General features: G+C 42.6%; 1 protein-coding gene across 6 annotated transcripts in view; it reads right to left on the reverse strand.

Moving 5' to 3' along the window:
• Positions 1 to 1,255: 1,255 nt before the first annotated feature.
• Positions 1,256 to 18,610, reverse strand: part of RAB11FIP4 (RAB11 family interacting protein 4) — a 114,099-nt gene continuing 96,744 nt past the window's right edge. For 5 of the 6 annotated variants that reach the window (XM_062612673.1, XM_062612678.1, XM_062612676.1 and 2 more), the window contains 11 exons: positions 16,045 to 16,236; positions 14,587 to 14,721; positions 13,082 to 13,117; positions 12,076 to 12,175; positions 11,551 to 11,654; positions 10,851 to 10,991; positions 10,314 to 10,395; positions 9,924 to 10,061; positions 9,256 to 9,414; positions 8,764 to 8,907; positions 1,256 to 7,301 (listed from right to left, as the gene is read on the reverse strand). In XM_062612673.1, coding sequence (XP_062468657.1) covers positions 7,185 to 7,301; positions 8,764 to 8,907; positions 9,256 to 9,414; positions 9,924 to 10,061; positions 10,314 to 10,395; positions 10,851 to 10,991; positions 11,551 to 11,654; positions 12,076 to 12,175; positions 13,082 to 13,117; positions 14,587 to 14,721; positions 16,045 to 16,236 — 1,348 coding nt within the window. In that variant the 3' untranslated portion in view covers positions 1,256 to 7,184. The remainder of the gene's footprint in view (positions 7,302 to 8,763; positions 8,908 to 9,255; positions 9,415 to 9,923; positions 10,062 to 10,313; positions 10,396 to 10,850; positions 10,992 to 11,550; positions 11,655 to 12,075; positions 12,176 to 13,081; positions 13,118 to 14,586; positions 14,722 to 16,044; positions 16,237 to 18,610) is intronic. The other variant, XM_062612674.1, reaches the window with a different exon arrangement.

Genomic DNA, 18,610 nt, shown 5'->3' on the forward strand with positions numbered 1-18,610 from the left:
AGGAGCGGTGCCCACAGACACCCCTGAGGTGCCCATGGCGCCCTCCCCTCACTCCCTTACAGCAAGCAGCCTTGAACCAAAACGGCCGCTCACTTCGTCGGTCATTTTTCACTGTAGCAGTTAAAGCACCCCCCGGAGAAGGTGGCAGCGGGCCTGGCACCTCAAACAGGAGGCGAGTAAACAAGACGTACCTCAGAGCGCCGGCCGAGGCGGTGTGCTGTGTCCCCCGCCGTCCTGCCGCGGTGGGGACTCGAAGCGCGAGGCTCTCCTTGTGTCCCCGCTCCCCGGCGCTGTAACCGCAGCTCCCAGCCGCTGCCCGAGGCTTCCCACCGCCCCCCGGCCCCTTCCGGGCACACCTGGGAGCCGCAGCTGGGCCCGGCCATGGCAGAGCTCCCCCTCAGGCCTCTCCCCAGCACAGCGGGGCAGGGGAGCGCCGCTGCCTTCAGCCTCAGAAGTCAACACTAAACCCACCTCCGCGCTTCTGAGGCAGCTCTATAACGTCAAGCAGGTGCCAAGCTCAGTTAAAAATTTCTGCTCCACCAGAATGGAACATAATATTTTATAGTTCAAAACTCCGTGTTTTGGGACATTTAGGGGATACTGATGATTTCTTTCCTGTGACTTACCACAATTTATTACCTCTTTGTGCCCTGGGGCTGGTGAGTGGGTACTGATAAACCACAAGATGTGGGAGAGGGAACAATTCAAGCATCTCACCAGATGAGGGGGTCAACACTCAAGAAATGAAAGCAGCAGCTCAAGAGCAGCTTGATGGGAGGGAAGGACACTTCTAGGATGGTCCAGTCTCACAACCGTCTATTTAGCTTCCCAAATGCATCAGGAGAGTGCTGGGCTAGAAACCCCAATGCATGTTTATTCCCCAGGGGCAAAAATGTGGAAAGTGACACACTGAATTTCTCACATCTGCAAGAGGAAGATCTCCAGTCATGCAGATCCAGGGTCTGGCCTTACAAAAAGCTGCCACAGAAGCCATGGACGGAACAGGAGAAATAATCTAAAGCATTTGCCCTCTCTAAGAAAGAGAGTCAATAAACTGGTAATGCTATTTCTCATTCCATTTCAATAGGCAAAGTAAATCACTTGTCCATTCCCACAAAAATAATCCCAGACTGAAGTTAACCTGAAATGGGCGATGTGTTCAAATGAGGTTTTGGTTTGATGTCCATTCAAGTATAAAACCAAACAAATTTGCTTTAGTGTGAATAAAAAAAATATAACTGCCAAGTCAGGACCATAACATTGATTTAGGCGTTTTATTATTTTGAATTAACTAAAACCAGTAAGTGGATAGAATGGATCTCATAATGATATTACAACAATAAATCTGGGGAGTGTGTGTGAGACACTGCCTTACAAAAGAGACCAGCCATCTGACACAACATTTCTCAAAGACAGAGAACTGCTAATTACATTGAATTTCATCTGCTACATAATCTCGACCATGACCTAGTGCTTCTAAAAAACCTGTACAAAATGGGTTGTTTTTACATCTCAGAGGCACATGAATACAAATCTGATCTATTTTATATATACACATGTACATTACATGGAAACCAGAGATGAAGATCAAATTAAAAAGTGTATATCAAAAGTGCCCAAAACAGGAAATAAAATGTGAAAATGCATCTTCACAACAGAGAAATAAAAGGCACAAGTACTAAAATATGTAACCATGCAAAAAATGTCAGTACAGTCTGTGCACCAAAGCAAACCAAATGACTCCCACAACCGCTATTACAGTAATTCCCAAAATATCTCAGTATTTAAACATACCCTCAGTGCAACAATTGGTGCCCTGTAGTTTATTACAGTGTTCACATGATATGAAATTCTTAGTTCCCCTTCTGACTTCCTTTCTCCAAAGCCAGAATAATTTAGCTGTGGATAAAGTATTAAACAAAACAGGGCTGATGCTGAGCACTGCAAGATCATCACTGCTCCAAGTTACTGGGTAGAAGAGTAACCACAGCCCTCCTGCTTCAGTCATTGTCTATGTATTGACTGTGTGTCTGCCAGAACTATCACCTCTGCACCCTTTGCCAGGGTGCATGCGGCTCTGCTGAGTGATATGAGAGCTGACAGCTCAGATGTCATACTTCCACCACTAAAAACAGATTCTTGGAGTAGGTTCCAAACTATACTATAGAAATCCATGTTTGTTAATATACATTTTCATCAGGTTTAAAGTTTAAGTAATCTCTTCACAATTATATGTTTGAATAGGCATTACTTTCACAGCTGAACAAAACTTTCAGTAAGCACGGACAAGTTTTCAGAACACAATGTAGCCCTATCAGCTGGCTCCACACTGTGGCAAATGATGGTACAGTGACCTGAGTTGCAGATGTTTCTACAACAATACTTTGAACTGAAAAATACTGAGAAAACCACCCCAAGGATGCTGCAAAAGAGCAAGATGCCAGCAGCTATTGAACTATACCCTTTAAAATCAGCTGTGTTACATCACCTGTCATGCCTTCTTGACAATGTTTCTTGAGTAACAAATGAAATAACTGGAATATGAGCACTGCTACTTACACTAGAACCAATCCAGGAACTGCTCAAAGTTTGAGCCAAGTTTTCACTTGAATCGATATAAGCCAAGCCACTGATGTGGCAAGTGTTTGATCAGCTGCTACTTCCTTCCTTCCTTGGAAAACATCCCTCCGACCACACCGTGCAGTATTTGTTTGAAGAGAAAACCACTTTATATTCACTACCATTAAAGAAGGGGAAAAAAGTATTCATTTATTTGTAAATCCTACTTCTCAGATTCATCATTAGCACTAGGATGCAGAGACTGCTGAGCAGTGACCGATGGAGCCAGCCACGGTGTGTGCTTATGTATTAGCTTCCAAGACCTCAATTACTAACCAGACCAGGCAGCCCACATACTGCAGGCCAAGATCCTGTCTGGAGAGTAATGCAGTTCTGCTGAAGTGAACTGGGCATTGCTGCATTCAGGCAGCAAAGTATTTGATCCATGCATCTTTGAGAATTAATAACGCTGTGTTCAACTCCCCCCAGAGCTGGCTGAGAAACATCTGAATTTCTCCCAAGACCATAAAAGGAAAGTTGGCAGCAAAAGTGTACTGGAGTTTTTTTCCTTTTTGAGACTTGCTACAAATTAGCATACTAAAAACTCCTTAAAAATAAATGGGATGGTTACAGTTTGTCACTGCTGCACTTCAAAACATGACAAATTCTCAAACAGCTTGCGTCTTTAATAGAAGTTATTCAGAAAACTGAAAAATACTCTTTTATGTCAAGGTAATTTTAGCTCAGTATCACACTCCAAAACCAGAACTAGGCAGCAGCCTAAGAGTGATGTCTGGAGGGAAGCAGCCAGTATGAGTAAAATCTTGAGAGACCACATTTCATGCACTCCTAGGTGCAAGTTTTGAAACAGGTTTTTTTCTGCAGTAGCTTGATGTGTGTGGGATCAGCTTAAGAAAGGACAGCTGCTGGTGAGAAGCAGTCATTTTTTTCACTGTACAAAAATACCTGCAGTGGTTTGCAACTGGTTTGACCAGAATATCACTTAGCTTTTCTGAATCTATACCAGAATGAACTAGAGAAACAGATCAAGATCCAAGCACCTTGGATTGTGTTTGCATCCCCAAGGGTTAAGTGAGAAGCACAGATCTGACACAAGAACGTTTACTGCACTTGAGCAGTGCTAGAATGAGATGATACCACGTTTCTGTATCTGAAGTTATTTACCCAGGGAGGTGAAGCCATTGTTCCACCCACAGTGACACTGACACACAGGCAGGCTGTACTTCCCCAGCTGGGCTGTGGGCACAAAGAAAACTCACAATAAGGAATTTGTCAAAGAACCGACACTGAAACCAGTGCTTCACCATCTCCCGCATCTCCTGTCTGTTCTGCCAATGTGGCTGTCTGACACTTAACCAAAATATGCAACATCAGTATCTGATTACTCTCTACTCCCATAACCCATCAAGATACCCCTTATTATCAAGTTACCTGCATGTCATAAAACATGATGACTTCTTTTCTGGGATAGAAGGGTTCTCCAAGGCTTGGGCTGCAAAATAAGTTGGTCTAGTATGCGTAGTTACTGTAGCTACTCAGTCTAAGAATGCAATTGCTAATTGGCATTTTTAGAGGTGGATGTCTTAGAGGAAAGTGTATCTGTCAGTGAAACACCTCTCCCACCTCCAAATCACATTAGTTGTCAAACATATCAAGCATCTGGATATGTATTTGAACATAACAGAAAGCAGTAGCACACTGAGGGCCCCACAGGAGCAAAAGCATAACTTTTATGCAATAAAACAAAGCTACAAACACCACCAACATGGTGGTAAGACAACTCTTCAAACGCAAACACTGGAGTAAAAGCTTCTAAATGCTAAAGCAGGTGGGTACAGAGCTGCACAAGAAGTCTTGTGAGCCTTTAGAAAACCCACTGCTGAGTACCCTTGGCTAAATACCACTTTCAGGATTTCAGCCAGACTTAAGAGACTATTGTCTCTATTAGTGGCTATTCACCTCTTACATACAATTACCTGCAAATACGTTGGCTATCACTACAGTCATGTCTTCTTCTGTTCATGTCCATGGGTCTGTGTCTCAGTGAAGTAAGCCAGGCTCTCTGCTCCCCAAGTGCTCAGCACCACTTTCAGTGAAATAGTCCTCAACATTTGCTGATGTTCTACCCTAATGGGAATGGGTTTTAGATTATTACAATTTTGAAGCTAAGTCCAGTTTACTCTAAAAATACTTAGGGGGAAACATTCAGTCACCATTCTGACCTGCAACAGCTTCATTCATACTTAAATCCACTGCATGAGAGCAGGACAGAAGCGTAACTTACCAAACACAGTCAGCTCCGGTAGCAGGCATGCTAGTTCACCCAGCCCTGCTCATCACCGCAGGTTAGCAACAGCCACCTGACAACTTGAAATTGTTCTCTGCGGACTATAAAAAGAGCAAAGTCCTTGGCACAACCCACAGACGGCTTCAGTTAGAGGGAAATGCCATCACTAAAGTGAAAGTGAAGAGTTCTGGCTTAAATGTTCCTCTCCTGCCTTCTGGGAAGGGCGCATGCGTGTGTTGTCAATGACAGAACCTTTTGCCATGTTGCACATCGGAGGTCATTTTACACCATCTCCAGGCAGCAAAGGAGTAGTCTTTAAATCCCTTCCTCACCCCATAGCCTCAGGAAACCAGCCCTAAGACATTACTGTTTAAACAAGACGGCACCATTTCTTCCAGAGCACTGAAGTCTTACACACTTTGTGCACTGCGGTGTTGTCCCATGGTTATTCCTCTGGTCCCTTTCACTTTCCAGTTACTTTACACCTGCCTGATGCAGGTACATAGAAACAAGTTGGTTTTATTGTCTTGCCTTCAAGAAAGCCTGATTTCAGTACTTCCCCCGCTTCCCATCACTCCAGTAACACATCACTGAAGGCAAGAGCACAGAGATTGCAGAAAAATATATATATTTACATCCATAACTGAATACAGTCTTATGTATTCAAATTCAGGAAAAATGCATCACATATACACACCAAGATACATCAAGAGAATACTAGGGGCAAGACACTGCCAACAGCAAGAAATACACAGAAAAGCACAGTCATTGCTACTGTAACATTCTTCTGGGGAGTGTATTCAATAGACGAAACATCTCTATGCACTGGGGAAAGCCAGATATTTGGGCCTGTTTTTCTGCGCCAGTCGGTGTAAATCAAAAATATGGTATTTTTACTTTAAAAAAGTGCATGGTATAATTTTCTTTTTAGCCTTCAATTTATCCAAACAATTCCATTAGCTCCTTCCATAAGCTACATTATTCATTAAAAAGGTCCTAGCCCTACAGTACACAGATCCAGCTCAGGAGAACACAGGCACATGCTGAAGTCCACCCTATTTAAGGCAGCATTTAAGCATACACTCAACTTTAAAGATTTAGTGTTCTGTCCAACTGACCTCTATGAGCAGCCATAGTACACATTTAAAGTTAAGCACCTGCCCCACTGCTCATTTAAATCAGGATGTATTCCCTATTCAGAGCTTTAAATATGCATGTGTGTACCCAGCCTGGATTGGCAACTGCTGCAACACCAAGCTCTTTTCCTTTTTACTGCCCTAATGATAAAAGTCACTCCATGTTTGACTTCCCTCCACCACTGTGCTAGGACCCAGCCAGTCCTCTTCACAGCTTGCCCACAAAATGTCAGTCTCAAAGGAGTGAGGTGTAGCTGGGGTGGGAAAGCAACTCAACCGATAATGTCAAGGGCTGCGCCTCCTCCCCCGATGTGAGCTATTTCATGCAATTTTTTTTTTTCTTTTGGTAAGAACTAGAACGTGCTCCCTCTTAAGGGTGAAGGGGCAGGATCCCGGAATTCATCTTAATGGCCCATGATAAACCCCTGAAAATAGGGGAACAGATTTGAAGAGCTTCTTTGCCTCAATGCTACACAGGGACCCTGGCATAAAAATACACATGCTCACACACACTGAAGAGCAGGCTGGCTCAGAGCATCCCAAAGCAGGCTCCAGAGTGAACTTACATAAAAAGCACTTTGTGCTGACAGTGGCAAACAAGTGGATGGTGATTTTTTTCACAAAAAGCAACAATTCTGCAATATTTTCCTCATCTTCCCTTGTACTTTGAGTCCTTCCTTTTCCTCAAAGTGTGTCCTATGTGTGGTTTAAGTACTAAAACTAAATCAAATAGGAAATAGTCAGCACCAGTCAGGAACTGAACCTGGGTGTGTTAGTTGGTTTGTGGTACCCAAATTCCTGGAAGAACAAAAGAACAATTCTTGCTCCTAAAGTCAGGGACACATCCATGTGTTTCCATTGTCTTTTTTACCTTTACAACTAGAGGTAGAGTAATTTTGTCCAGAATCTAAAACAGCATGATCCAGTTATATTGTTATTACATTAATATACAGTATCCATCTTACCACAGGTATTGAAAGTGCATGGAAAAAGTCTAACCAAGCCAATTCAATGACAAATAACAGTGTACCAAACATCATATAAACACACCCGCGCACCCACACTCACACATAGTGTATATATATATTTATAGATTAATTTACAGTATCAGAGTGTTGTTTAGATCCAGTGGCATGTGCAGAAATATCAGGCAGTTGCTGCTTTTCCTTCTCTCATTCTCTTCAATTCTTTATCTCCAAGATAGAGGGATTATGGTCTAGGATTGCCAAAATTATCTTGTCCATATACTGTCGTAATCTGTAATTGATTTCTTCCTGTTCTTTAAGGGCTTCCATGAGCTGAAACACAACATTTCAAAGTTACTTTTGAAATAGTTTCACTAGTTTACATAATAGCATGAAGTTCAGGCAGGTGAGAGACTAGTACTGACTCAATGTCACCTTTTGTGATAGGTATTCTACCTCTAGCTCTCCCTGTTTCTGTATGAGAAACAATCTGGATGTTAAAGATCTTTACTATTAAGAAAGGCGGTGAACAGTCATCACCAGGGATCTTTTGGCAGGTTTTTTGACACAAATACCTTATTTAAAACACCAATCCATCCTGCATCCACACCATGGGTGAACCTCTCCATCTCAGAATGCAAGAGCTTCACGATACTCTACTGGCCCCTCAAACTCTCCAAAGACGAAGACTGCTGGCTTTTTATACTCTGCATGTTCAATGCCAAACTGACAAAGCTGTCCAGGAGGAGTAGAGCCCTAGATCCCCCCTAATGTGATTTGTGCATCCATTTTCATTAGCCTTGTTAAAAGTCCCACCCTGAGTCTGCAGTTCCTTACCTTCATTTGATTATAGAGGAAAAAAAATGGCACAACGAATAAAGTTTATGTAAGATTTAGGAAGCCTGGGCCATAGTTGGCACTTTCCTCCTTTAGAGGGGTAGTGCTGGATATTCTTTGCATGAGCCAGAGGCATGAGATAAACAATGAGGAATAATTAGGTAAAAGCAAATTGGACTTCTGCTATTGTCAAGAAAAAATAAAATCATTAGAGTTCAACAATTAAACAGCCTTCACAGAGCTTTGGTTCAGCAAGAAACTCAAGTATGTTCTTCACTTCAAGGCACTGCCCAGGAGCTAAGGCTAACAGGGTCATTCAAATACAGATTAGGTAAAAAAAGTCTGTCACAGGACACCTCTTGAAGAAGAAATGGGAAGTTCCGTCCAGAACAACTGAAGCCTAAAAAGCAAACAATTCCTTTTAAAATCAACTTCATCACTAACCTGTATTTTTCCCTGGGAGCTCTTACATACTCACTGGCCTGATCTCACAATCTGTCCTTGCATGCTACCTACTTTCTTCAATAATTCAGCTCTGCTACAGAAAATATATAGCTCAAACATAGATCTAAGTGAGAGCTTGTTACTGAACTGAGAACTGAATCTAGAAGAGAAAGTAAAAATTTAAGTAACTACAGTAATTTGTGTGAATTTAATGTCATAATATCACAATACCCTGTAAGGTAGCAGATGTTAAAATTGTTAAAATCCATTGTAAAACTTTTCACTGAGATTCTAATAATTCCAGTATTGTGAGAGACAAATGGAAGGGTTATATTAAAAGAGCATCCAAAGCCTCTGTTAGATTCAAGGCAATCTTATAACACTCCTGAACTCCTAGCAAAGCAGATTTTTTCTGCTGTTCATTTGTCAGCTTCAAATAGTTTAACCTTGACAGCTAATTACATTGAAACTGGCATATTTTTGGATGTAGTACTTGATTAAAAAAGCACATTACCTCATCTCTTGATGCAGAATCAATTTCAGCAGCCAGTGACTGGGCTTTTGTTTGTGTTGCAAAGAGATTTTTAGCTTCATAAAGACTAAGACTTAGGATCTGTCCATTGAGATCATCATTTTGGTCACGAAGTTTCTGATTCTCCTATTTAAGGATAAAAAGACACTGATTTAAGTTCTTCTCATAAGGCTTCATTGAACAATAAATCTTTGAATCACAGGTAGCTTGGATGACACAAGGTAAGGCTGCATGCTAGCAGCAACACTCTTGTCACCAGACAAGGCTACCCTGACAGCATCACAGGCATTTCCTATGTGCACAATTTACACTGCCTGTTTAAAGTCATCCTAGACAGATGCAACATGGTTCTTGTGCTTGTGTGAGAAAGGGGACACAATATCTAAAGGCAGTATGCTATGAGTGGCAGCTATAGGCATTTGTCAAAGCAGTCCTGTGTATTTCACATGGATCAAGAGGCCCATCCCTGCTCACCTGCTTCAGCCTTTTTATTTCATGCTCCATTTCCACCTCTCTGGTTTTGGCATTGAATTCACTCACACTGGATGAAGAGCTTCTCCCACGTCCAGGACGCTCACATTCCAGCTTGTACAGCTGCAAGTGCTCCAGTTCCTTCCGCAGGTCTTCAATGAGCTGTGGGCATGCAAGCAGATCATGTCTCTCCAGTCCCTTCACAACCAGCCCTCCCCATAAGCAGCCAGCTCTGTGCTGCACCTCTGTACTCCAACACCAGCACTCTGTGAACCTGGCTGAGGTCAGACAGCCCTACAATAGAGCCACTTGCTCTTCTATGGAAGAGCAAGGTCACTTAAACCTCTTCAGAGCTAGAAGTGTCTCTGATCTCTAAGCTTCATGTCTGAGAGGCATAATTCCCCTTGCAAACATAATAAAGGAAATCTTAGGGCACACATTCAAGGCTTCAAGTTCTCAGAAAGTTGGCAATCCCTGACCCAAAGTGGTTACATTTATTCTTGCAACATTCATCACCTTATGGGTACCCCTCCCACAGAAACACAACCCAGTAATACATTCACTGGATGCTGTACTTTCACTGTTCATTCTGTCTGTTAATTCTTTGCTCAGATGGGCTTCTATGCAGAAGAGATGTGGTTGCCTGGTCTTACATCCCTCTTCACACCTACCTCCTGCGTGGCTTCCCTCTCCTTGTTAAACTCCAGCCTGTTCTGCCGCAGCTTGTCCATCATCCTCTTGTACAAATCCATCTCATCCTTCAGTCGCAGACTAGTGTCTTCCAACCTATCTGACATACGCTGCCTTTCCTAGAACAAAAGGGCAACTTCACAGCTAGTTTGCAAGTGCACGAACCGTTTTCAGTTTTACCACACAACTCTAGACACAGCTGGCCATAAGCTGGCATGTGTCTCAGGGCATTCCTGACACTAAAGGTGACCAATGTTCCAATTACATTAGTAGCCTTTTTTAGGGTAGTAAAACTAAAGAAGCTGGGCCAACCACTATGAGAAATTTGCTCTTACACAAATCAAGCTGCTCAAGCACTTGGGTTTTGTTACCTCATCTAATCTCTCCGTTTGTGATTTCAGTCGTGTGACAGTGCATTTCAGCTCACCATTTTCTTCTTCCAGTTGTTGAACCCTGTGTCAATAACAAAAATCTTACAGCAAGTACCTCAAGAATGCAGACATGCAAAATAGCATGTTCTAAAAAGCCATTTGATAGAAAGATCAAACAATACTTCTAATATTACAGTTTTTTAGCATGAGCTATTGAGCACCATTTGTTTGGTTTTGGGGCCAAAAATGCTACACTGCCCCTCAGATTCTTATGCTCCTAACAAGCATCAAAAAAGAATTAAGTAGGAAGAAACAAATGCAGACACAAGTGTATGCTACAGCTGGTCACAACTCCCTCCTTGAACCCATGCCAAATATCCATCTAAGCTGCCTACATGGGCCATGTGGATTAAAGCATTAATGTGAAGCATCCTCTGTGCACTGTCTGGTTGTGAACAGCCTATGTTTACATGCAAATTAAGAAATGAATAAAAAGAACCTGCCCTGTGTTCTGGGTGGCACCAGGATGTTTGTTACCTTGTATTCAGCAGTTCAATTTCAGTGCCTTTCTCTTTCTCGTACTTGATATATGCTTCTCTATGTCTCTTTATCTCTTCTTCCAGGGTCTGTTCTGCTGATGTTTCTTGGTCTTTCAATAGTTCTTCTAGCTCATGAACTCTAAGGAAACCAGAGCACATTTCAGTAACAGCTTCAACAAGTACTTTAAAAAACCCAACAGTGTGCAACTTCACTGCCTCTCGTTTTTTTTCCGATTCCTTTATTTAATTTTACTTTGGGCACTGGAAGCTGCTCTAAGGTTTCCCTGAAGCCTTCTCTTCTCCCAGCTAACAACCGCAACTCTCTCAGCCTGGCTTCATAGGAGAGGTAGTATCAGTTCATCTATTACTCTTTCATTCTCAGTCTTGAGAATATGGGACTACGACCCAGCCTTTTGCTCTTGCTACATGCAAGAACAATGGTAACCTCTGTCACAACAAAGGAGCTTGCTCTATACAAGTCAGTAACATCTCTGTACTAAGAAACTTGCTTGGAAGGCCTCTGCTTGCTGAAAATTCAGCAAGGCAGCCCTGTTCCAGCTGGACTTCTCAGTTGAAGCCTTACCTGTTAGCATTAAGGCAGACGACTTGGTCATATTTTATGGGTAGACATTTTCCTTCCCTACAACTCTATTCCAGCTTTGCTCTGATGTAAGAGAACTGGCTCTGTGCTTTATTACCTGTGAACTAGCTGGGTGTTCTCTTGTTTCAGTTTGCTCTTCAGATCACCATTTGTCAGGCTGTCATTCTCCAGTTCTGTCACCTTTTTTTCTAGGTACGTTACCTGGAAGGGGAAGTGGAAAAGTAGTGAGAGTTTGAACCTCTCTTTGTACATACCTTCACTGTTCCTAAGTGGCATTTAGCTATGCTACCTTTTTAAAGGGAGCATACCTGCCTGCAAAGCCAGCAGCAAAATTAAGCTCTGAAATTCTGGGATTCCCAGACCCTGCATCTTCCTTGAAGGTGATCAATGCAAAGACACAGTAAAGAAGTACTAACACAATGCCTAGATCTGCACTCATACAGTTCTTGCATTTTTGCGAAGCAAAATCATAGTATTAATGGAATAGAAAGGACATTTTGAATAAGCTGCTTCAGATCACTGGTAACTGTGAGCAAGAGAACTTGAGAACTTTGCCAGTTTGATGCATGCCTCCAGCAGGATTTTGTTGGGTACATTAACTGCAATGTACTCAGCTTCTCACCTTTTCAGTGATATCATTATCACAGGAGTCTATACTGTCTCTGAACAGGTCTTCTGTGCTGCCATTACTGCTGCTGAAGTTACTGTGGTGGAAGAGCTGTCTGAAAGACCAGAAGGATAATTATTTTGCTTGGTAAGGATGGAGGAGAGAGTCTGGGTACTGCCCTATAGCCTGGCTTTGCACTCTGAACATCTGATGCTAAAATCAGTGCAATCATTTCAATGACAATTCCAACTGTTTAAGCACAAGTCCTACAAGAAACAGGCAGTTAAATGAAGTCACAGTGACCACAATCAATGGCACTGGTTCTTGAGTGAGAGTTCTTTGTTGCTTTTGACAGCATCTGCCACCATTATTAACATAGGCTAAAAATCGCCTTATTTACACTGTGTATTGAGTTGTATTTGCCTTATTAGAAATTAAGGCTAAGGTCACCATCGTGCACTGGTTGGTACAGTTAATCTAGAACATTTCATACTGTAAGAACTTTCATAAGAAGCAGAAGAAGAGAATCTCAAGCAGTTCCCACTACAGAATAGAGAGCACTGGAGATTACCTAAAATATTCTTGAAGCTTACAGCCTTCCCCAGCCCAGGGCTGGTTCATTCAGCCAAAAGAAGATCACAATTCCGTAGAACCTTTTTAAAGGGATGCTCCTGCTTTCCTTTGCATTTCAGCAACAACCACAAATCCTCATTGCATAAGGGTGAAAGCAGCAACAGCTGCACTGCTGCAACAGCAGTATAAAGGAGGAGAATTGGCAGACAAGGAAGCAACTAACTACGCTCTTAACAGAGCTCTTTCGAGTTCATGGGCCTGCTCCAAGACTAGCAGTGGCTTCTAGATTCTGTAACATCCCTATCCAAACACAGGCCCCTTCCCTTGAAAACTTGTCTTGGCACATTTCTGTTTTCCTAAATTATTCCTTCTCTCTCCTCCCACCCCCACATATGGAATTGTTACAGCTGATTCCACATGTATTCATGAGAAAGTTGAAGACTCTTACCTTCCAAAAGCTGTGCTTGATATTTTCCTGTTAGGGCTACATGGATACAGAAAGAATGATATACGTATTAAACATTTATTTGATCAGTGTTGAATTCAATCTTAACTTAAACTCCATGTGAATTGCACAATGAAACATAATATTGACTTTTTTAGTGAAGTAAAACAAAAAAGAATCTGTGAACAATATTCTTGGGCAACTTCATCAAAAGCTGCAGTCACCAACAATGTGAGGATGAATGGAGCCATGAATTACTGTGATTATTAATAAGTCAATTTGTAAATACTGTTATATTTAGTAGATATTTGTCAATGTAAATCAGAAACTAACATTAGGAACATCACAAAAGGACACTGAGTTAGTGATGGACATTTATTCTGGATCCCCAGTTCTAGATGATTTTATAAACAGTTAGTTTATCCTTCCCCATAACGCTTTGCAGCTCAGCACAGGAACTGAGTTATTTTCCATTTTTACAGTTCCATTTTGCAGTCAGAGACTAGTATTATCTAAATGAAGGACTAGACTCCAGACAGCAACACCAGAACCAAATCCAAATACCCAGCTGCATCGCTTGATAAGGGGATGTTGTACCTCTGTGTGCAGAGACACACAGTTCCCTATCACAGTATCACTCTCTTTCAGCCAGGTATGTACAGCCTCATTCACACCATTACCAAAGCCCACGCCAGTCAGGGGCTGGGCGTTAGAAAACTCCTCGCTAGGGCAGGAACATTGTTCCTATCAAGTACTATGCCGCTGTGTCAGCCAAGAGAAGCAGCAGTACAGTGCACTGTGCCAGGAGTTATGAGGACAGGCAGAATTTACATTCAGTGTCTAGGGGGAGCTAGAAGCCCACCAAATCATTTCCTTCAAAACCCCTAAGATGACTGTTGGAAGCACTGTATTCTTTCCAAGTGTTCGGTATAGTTTACAAGTGGATGGAGTGGCAGAGATATAATTGCAAGGAGAAAGCTGAAATTGCAAAGAACCCCACAAGTAACTTCTGCCAGAGGATCAATCATTTCTCCAAGTTCCCTAGAGGAAAAAAAAAAAAAAATCCCGCAGGAAAGAAGTACCTCTGCTGACCAATAGCTTTAGGAGAGGTGTAGTAAGCATCTGCCAGATTGTTCCTCCCCACCTGGGGAAAACAGGAGCTCACTGTAGACCTGCACTAGGCAGCACAGCAGACTCCATTTAATGGGAAAAATTCCTGGAAATACCACTCTCCTCTGCAATCGAAGAGCTCATTGGCTAAAATATTTGAGTTTCCTGATGCTGTCTGCACCGTAAGTCATAAAAACACTTACTAGCTAATGAAAAACAGCATTTTCCTTCAGGCTAGATGTCAAGGTCTGAATCTCTTAGCTGATTTGTAAAAGCAAAAGATGTGCAAGACAGAATTGTCTACAGGCATGAAGAGGGCCCTTTCTTCCTCTCCTCCTGCTACTAGCTAGTCCCATTTGAAGGGGGCATTGCTAAATGCAGTGCAATAGGCTGCTTACCTGTTTGCTTTCAAGTTTTTCAGCCTGGCTTCCAAATCGTTGAGTAGATTTATCTTTTTGCAGCACTGTGAGCAGTAAACATCCAGTAACTCGCTGTTATAAACATGCCTCATTTTTCGGGGTGTTTGGCCAGCACTGTTTGCAGGAAAGGAGAGATGTTACTAGCTATAGTAACCAACTCACAACAGGTTTTCTTCTTGACTGTGTCTGTATGTCAGAATCACAGGCAAGGGGCTTCAGATATCACCTCTACCCACAGCTCATCTAACTTAGAGCTGATGATGGAGAATGCCGGTCTTAGGGCAAATCTACCTCTCCGAGCTGAGGCTTTACAAAAGACATGTTCTGGGTGTCATTGCAAAGAATCAGTTTGGGTGACTGAAAGAATAGCAAAAGATAAAGAGAATCCATGTAAAGCATGTAGCAAAAGCAGCTACATTAGTATGTTCCACCTTAGCAGTGTCCCTCTCTCATCTTGCCCATCTTCTCACTATAACCTGGCATGCAACCTGAAGAGTTTTTTCTCCAAGAGAAAGACAGGAAGATGAAAAACAGAGTGGTCTGCCAAGAATTCATCACACAAACCCCTTCAGATGGTACGACAGAAGGAACCCTGGAATGAGGAGAGAGGGAGAAGTGGACATAGGTCTGAAGAGGAAATAAGAGTAGCTCTTGTTATGATAAAGAGAAAATTAACTCAAATAAATGAGAGCAATCATGGCATGAAGTGCACAGAGCCCCAGGAATGAGAATGGAACCTGATAAACCTCTAGGAAATAGGGGATGAAAGACACAAGCCATCATCATGAAGAGGCAGCAGAGAAAGGTGCTGTCTCTGCATGCATGACAGTGGTGGCAAGGTTGGATTGCAGGATGCTTGAAACAGAGGGTAGCTCATGGGGGTTGCATGCGGAACAGAGGGATGCAGTGAGCTGGTCCTGTGTTAGCAATGAAGCTCAAGATCTTCATGTGCTATTAATCCAAGCAGATAAATCCTAGAGCATCTCCCTGCTTTTTTTTCAACTAAACTCCTGTCCATATACAGCACTTGACCTTATAGGTTGGTGGTAAGGATTTGTAGTATCAGAACACTAAAGAGAAATAGCTCTCTCGCAGGTCTTCTTCCACTGTATCAGGGCTGATGCACAGCAATAAGCTAGTTTCCAGCTTGCAGCAGGTAACTTCCAATACTAGCTCTTAACTGTGAAATCTACTGTCTGCAATAGAGAGAAATTTCTACATGCAAAAACAGCCTAGTTATTTCAACAGAACCCAACAGAGGTTATCAGAAACAACATATTTGCTATAGCTCTTATTAAATACAGCAGGGCAGAAAATGAACTGATAACACTTTGCTTTTCAGGTGAGTTTGTGTAACCAGTGTAAACTCTGGTATGCTCACCCATGCCCAGAGAAGAATAAAATGGAAAAATTGTTTGTTAATGAATAAGGAGCAACCTGGAAGATACAGATGAGCCAAGGTCAGAGTAGGCGTTGGTTCTGGTCTCATCATCAGGGCATGGGCTACTGGGAGTAAAATCCACATCATCTCCTTCCCCATAGTCTTCAAACTGTTCTTCATTACTGATCAGAGAGGCAGTGGAATAAGTTGAGAGGTCAGATGCAGCAGAAGGGTTGTGAGGACTTGACCTGAAACAAGAGGCCAAAATGTCTAGAGGGCCAACTTTGATAGCATCTCCCCTCACATGGAATCTTCCACCTTTACAGCTTGTGTCCTCATCTGAAGTTGTGACCCACTTTGTGCTGAAAGCCTGAAGCGCTAAATACATCTGATGTGCATTTGATATGGTGCCTTGAAAGACAAGAGCATGAGAACCTATGAACAAGCTACCTATGAGAAAGGTTTGGATCAACACAAACCACTTCACTTACATAGCACACCTCAACAATCTTCAGTCATCATTTCTACGTAGTGGTGAAAATCACTACTCATGGGACTTCTGTTCTGGATGCAGGATCTGTGCAGACAACTCCAAAATGCATGGGATAGTGAGAGGAAGATGTACAAGACAGAGGCTGTCACTCTTTTCCGCATTCAGTTTCCTAGTAGTTCCCATAAGCTCTCTTCCACACTACATGAATTCCAGCCACTCTCTTCTGTGTGGTCAGAAACAAACTTAGCTCGCCACATGCCAGAGAGTCACCAATAGTACTGCTGGCATCTAACTGAGGCTGGGTTCTTGCCATTCCTTCTATCATGACACAACATGTCTTTCAGAAAAGAAATGGACCACAAAAAAAGGTTGCTTTTTGACCAGAGAAGCACCTAAGATAATGCCAAACAGCTAGGGAACTCTGTGACCTCAGAGAGAAAGGGCATTTAGATAAATAGATCAGCAGAGGCAGGCACCATAGGAAAGCTGCTGGCAGAGTTCTGAACACATCACATCTAATACAACAGAGCAAGTTTGCTGCAAAGGGTGCATGGTGATTCTCCTGCCCAGAGCCCAGACTACCCTGCAGACGTGCAGTGCACCATCTTGCAGAGGCAGATGTTTAACAGGTTTGCTCAGCTCCCATCTCAGTAAGGCATTCAAACAGACAAGCCAGTAAATTCACACACAAGCTCTTACCAACAAACTTATCCCTACAGAAAATGCTCAGCTTAGGCCCAAAACACACATTTTACTTGATAAGCCCTGGAGTTGCCCAACACATTACTGCTCCTACTACAGGCAGAATCCAGTGCTGACAAGGCCCTGATTTCATCTGATGACACTGTGCAGACCGGGTTAACTTTTTCACTCCCTCTGTTTCAGTGCACAGCACTTGCATCTTCAACTCTACTAGCTGAGCCACGGGGCAGTAGCTCCCAGTTGATGTTCTCCAGGAACTCAGCAATACTGAGTCTACCTTAAGCTGCTTAATCATGCCCAGCACTTTCAGAGACAGTGAAATTGCTCTTCCTGTAATACTACACTTGTGAGCTGTAAACAAGAGATGCAACAGTGTTCCTTTGGTGATGGTGAAAGCATTATTTGCATATCCTTTCCCTCCAAAGCAATTAGTAGAAGAGGAAGCCTGCCAACCTTTCAGATGGATGCTCTTTTGTTTCTCCTGTTTTGATGAGATCCATTTATAACCTGCAATTCATTTATCCAATTCACATTAACAGAAATTAGGGCAAGGCAAGCCTGGCACACCATTAAAGGATGAAGATCACGAAGACAGAAATACTCAAAATAGATCAAACTTATCTAACAAGGCTCCTTGGCTGGAAGGCGGATTAGTGTGAAGCTCAACATATCACACTAACATCTATTCATAAAGAGCTGCTGTGCCGCAGACACACTGTGTAGTGGTAAGCTTTTGTATGGCTCTGATCTGTGTAACTGCAGCTGCTGCTTGAATCTCAGTGTTGTTACAGCAAATCAGTTGAGGAAAAAAGTTCCCTGTAACACTTCCACCAGGCATGGAGGTAAATGAACAGTCCTCAGCTGGGATGATAACATATACTTGTCCATAAAAATCACTCACCAGCATAATAGCCCTGGAACATCACCACTTGCCAACACACTGGAGCCCAGTGCCTCATTATCCCTCATGCATTGCCTGGCTAAGTTTCTCTTCTGGCAGCTCTGCAGTCACTGCTGCTGAACCCACCTGGTGATGTTGCTTAGAACTTTTAATTTGCAGTTATTTGTAAGCATCACCAAACTTTCAACTGCTTGGGTTGAAACAGTCCACACTCAGTGTAGATCATGAGCTCAGCATCAGCAACAGGCTGCAGACAGGAACCTCTCCCCTCAGCTGGGAAGAAAGATTCATTTCAAACACACTATAGGTAAAAGTCAGTCACAACAAGGATGGGTGTTTTGGAGAAGTGAGAACTGCAAGGCAAGGAGACAAGTTTGATAAAGAGCTGATAAAGTCTCTGGGATTGCTTGGGCAACTAGGAAAAGGACAGATCTCAGATCCTGATACATTCTGGAGGAAGGCAGGAATGAGGCTGCACAGAGAGCATCCAAGGAGGCCCAGAAGAAAGAACTGCATTAACAATGAG

The sequence above is a fragment of the Pezoporus occidentalis genome, unplaced genomic scaffold (assembly GCF_034315485.1).
Source record: "Pezoporus occidentalis ecotype Australia unplaced genomic scaffold, CSIRO_AGI_Poc_V1 ctg160, whole genome shotgun sequence".
Taxonomy (NCBI): domain Eukaryota; kingdom Metazoa; phylum Chordata; class Aves; order Psittaciformes; family Psittacidae; genus Pezoporus; species Pezoporus occidentalis.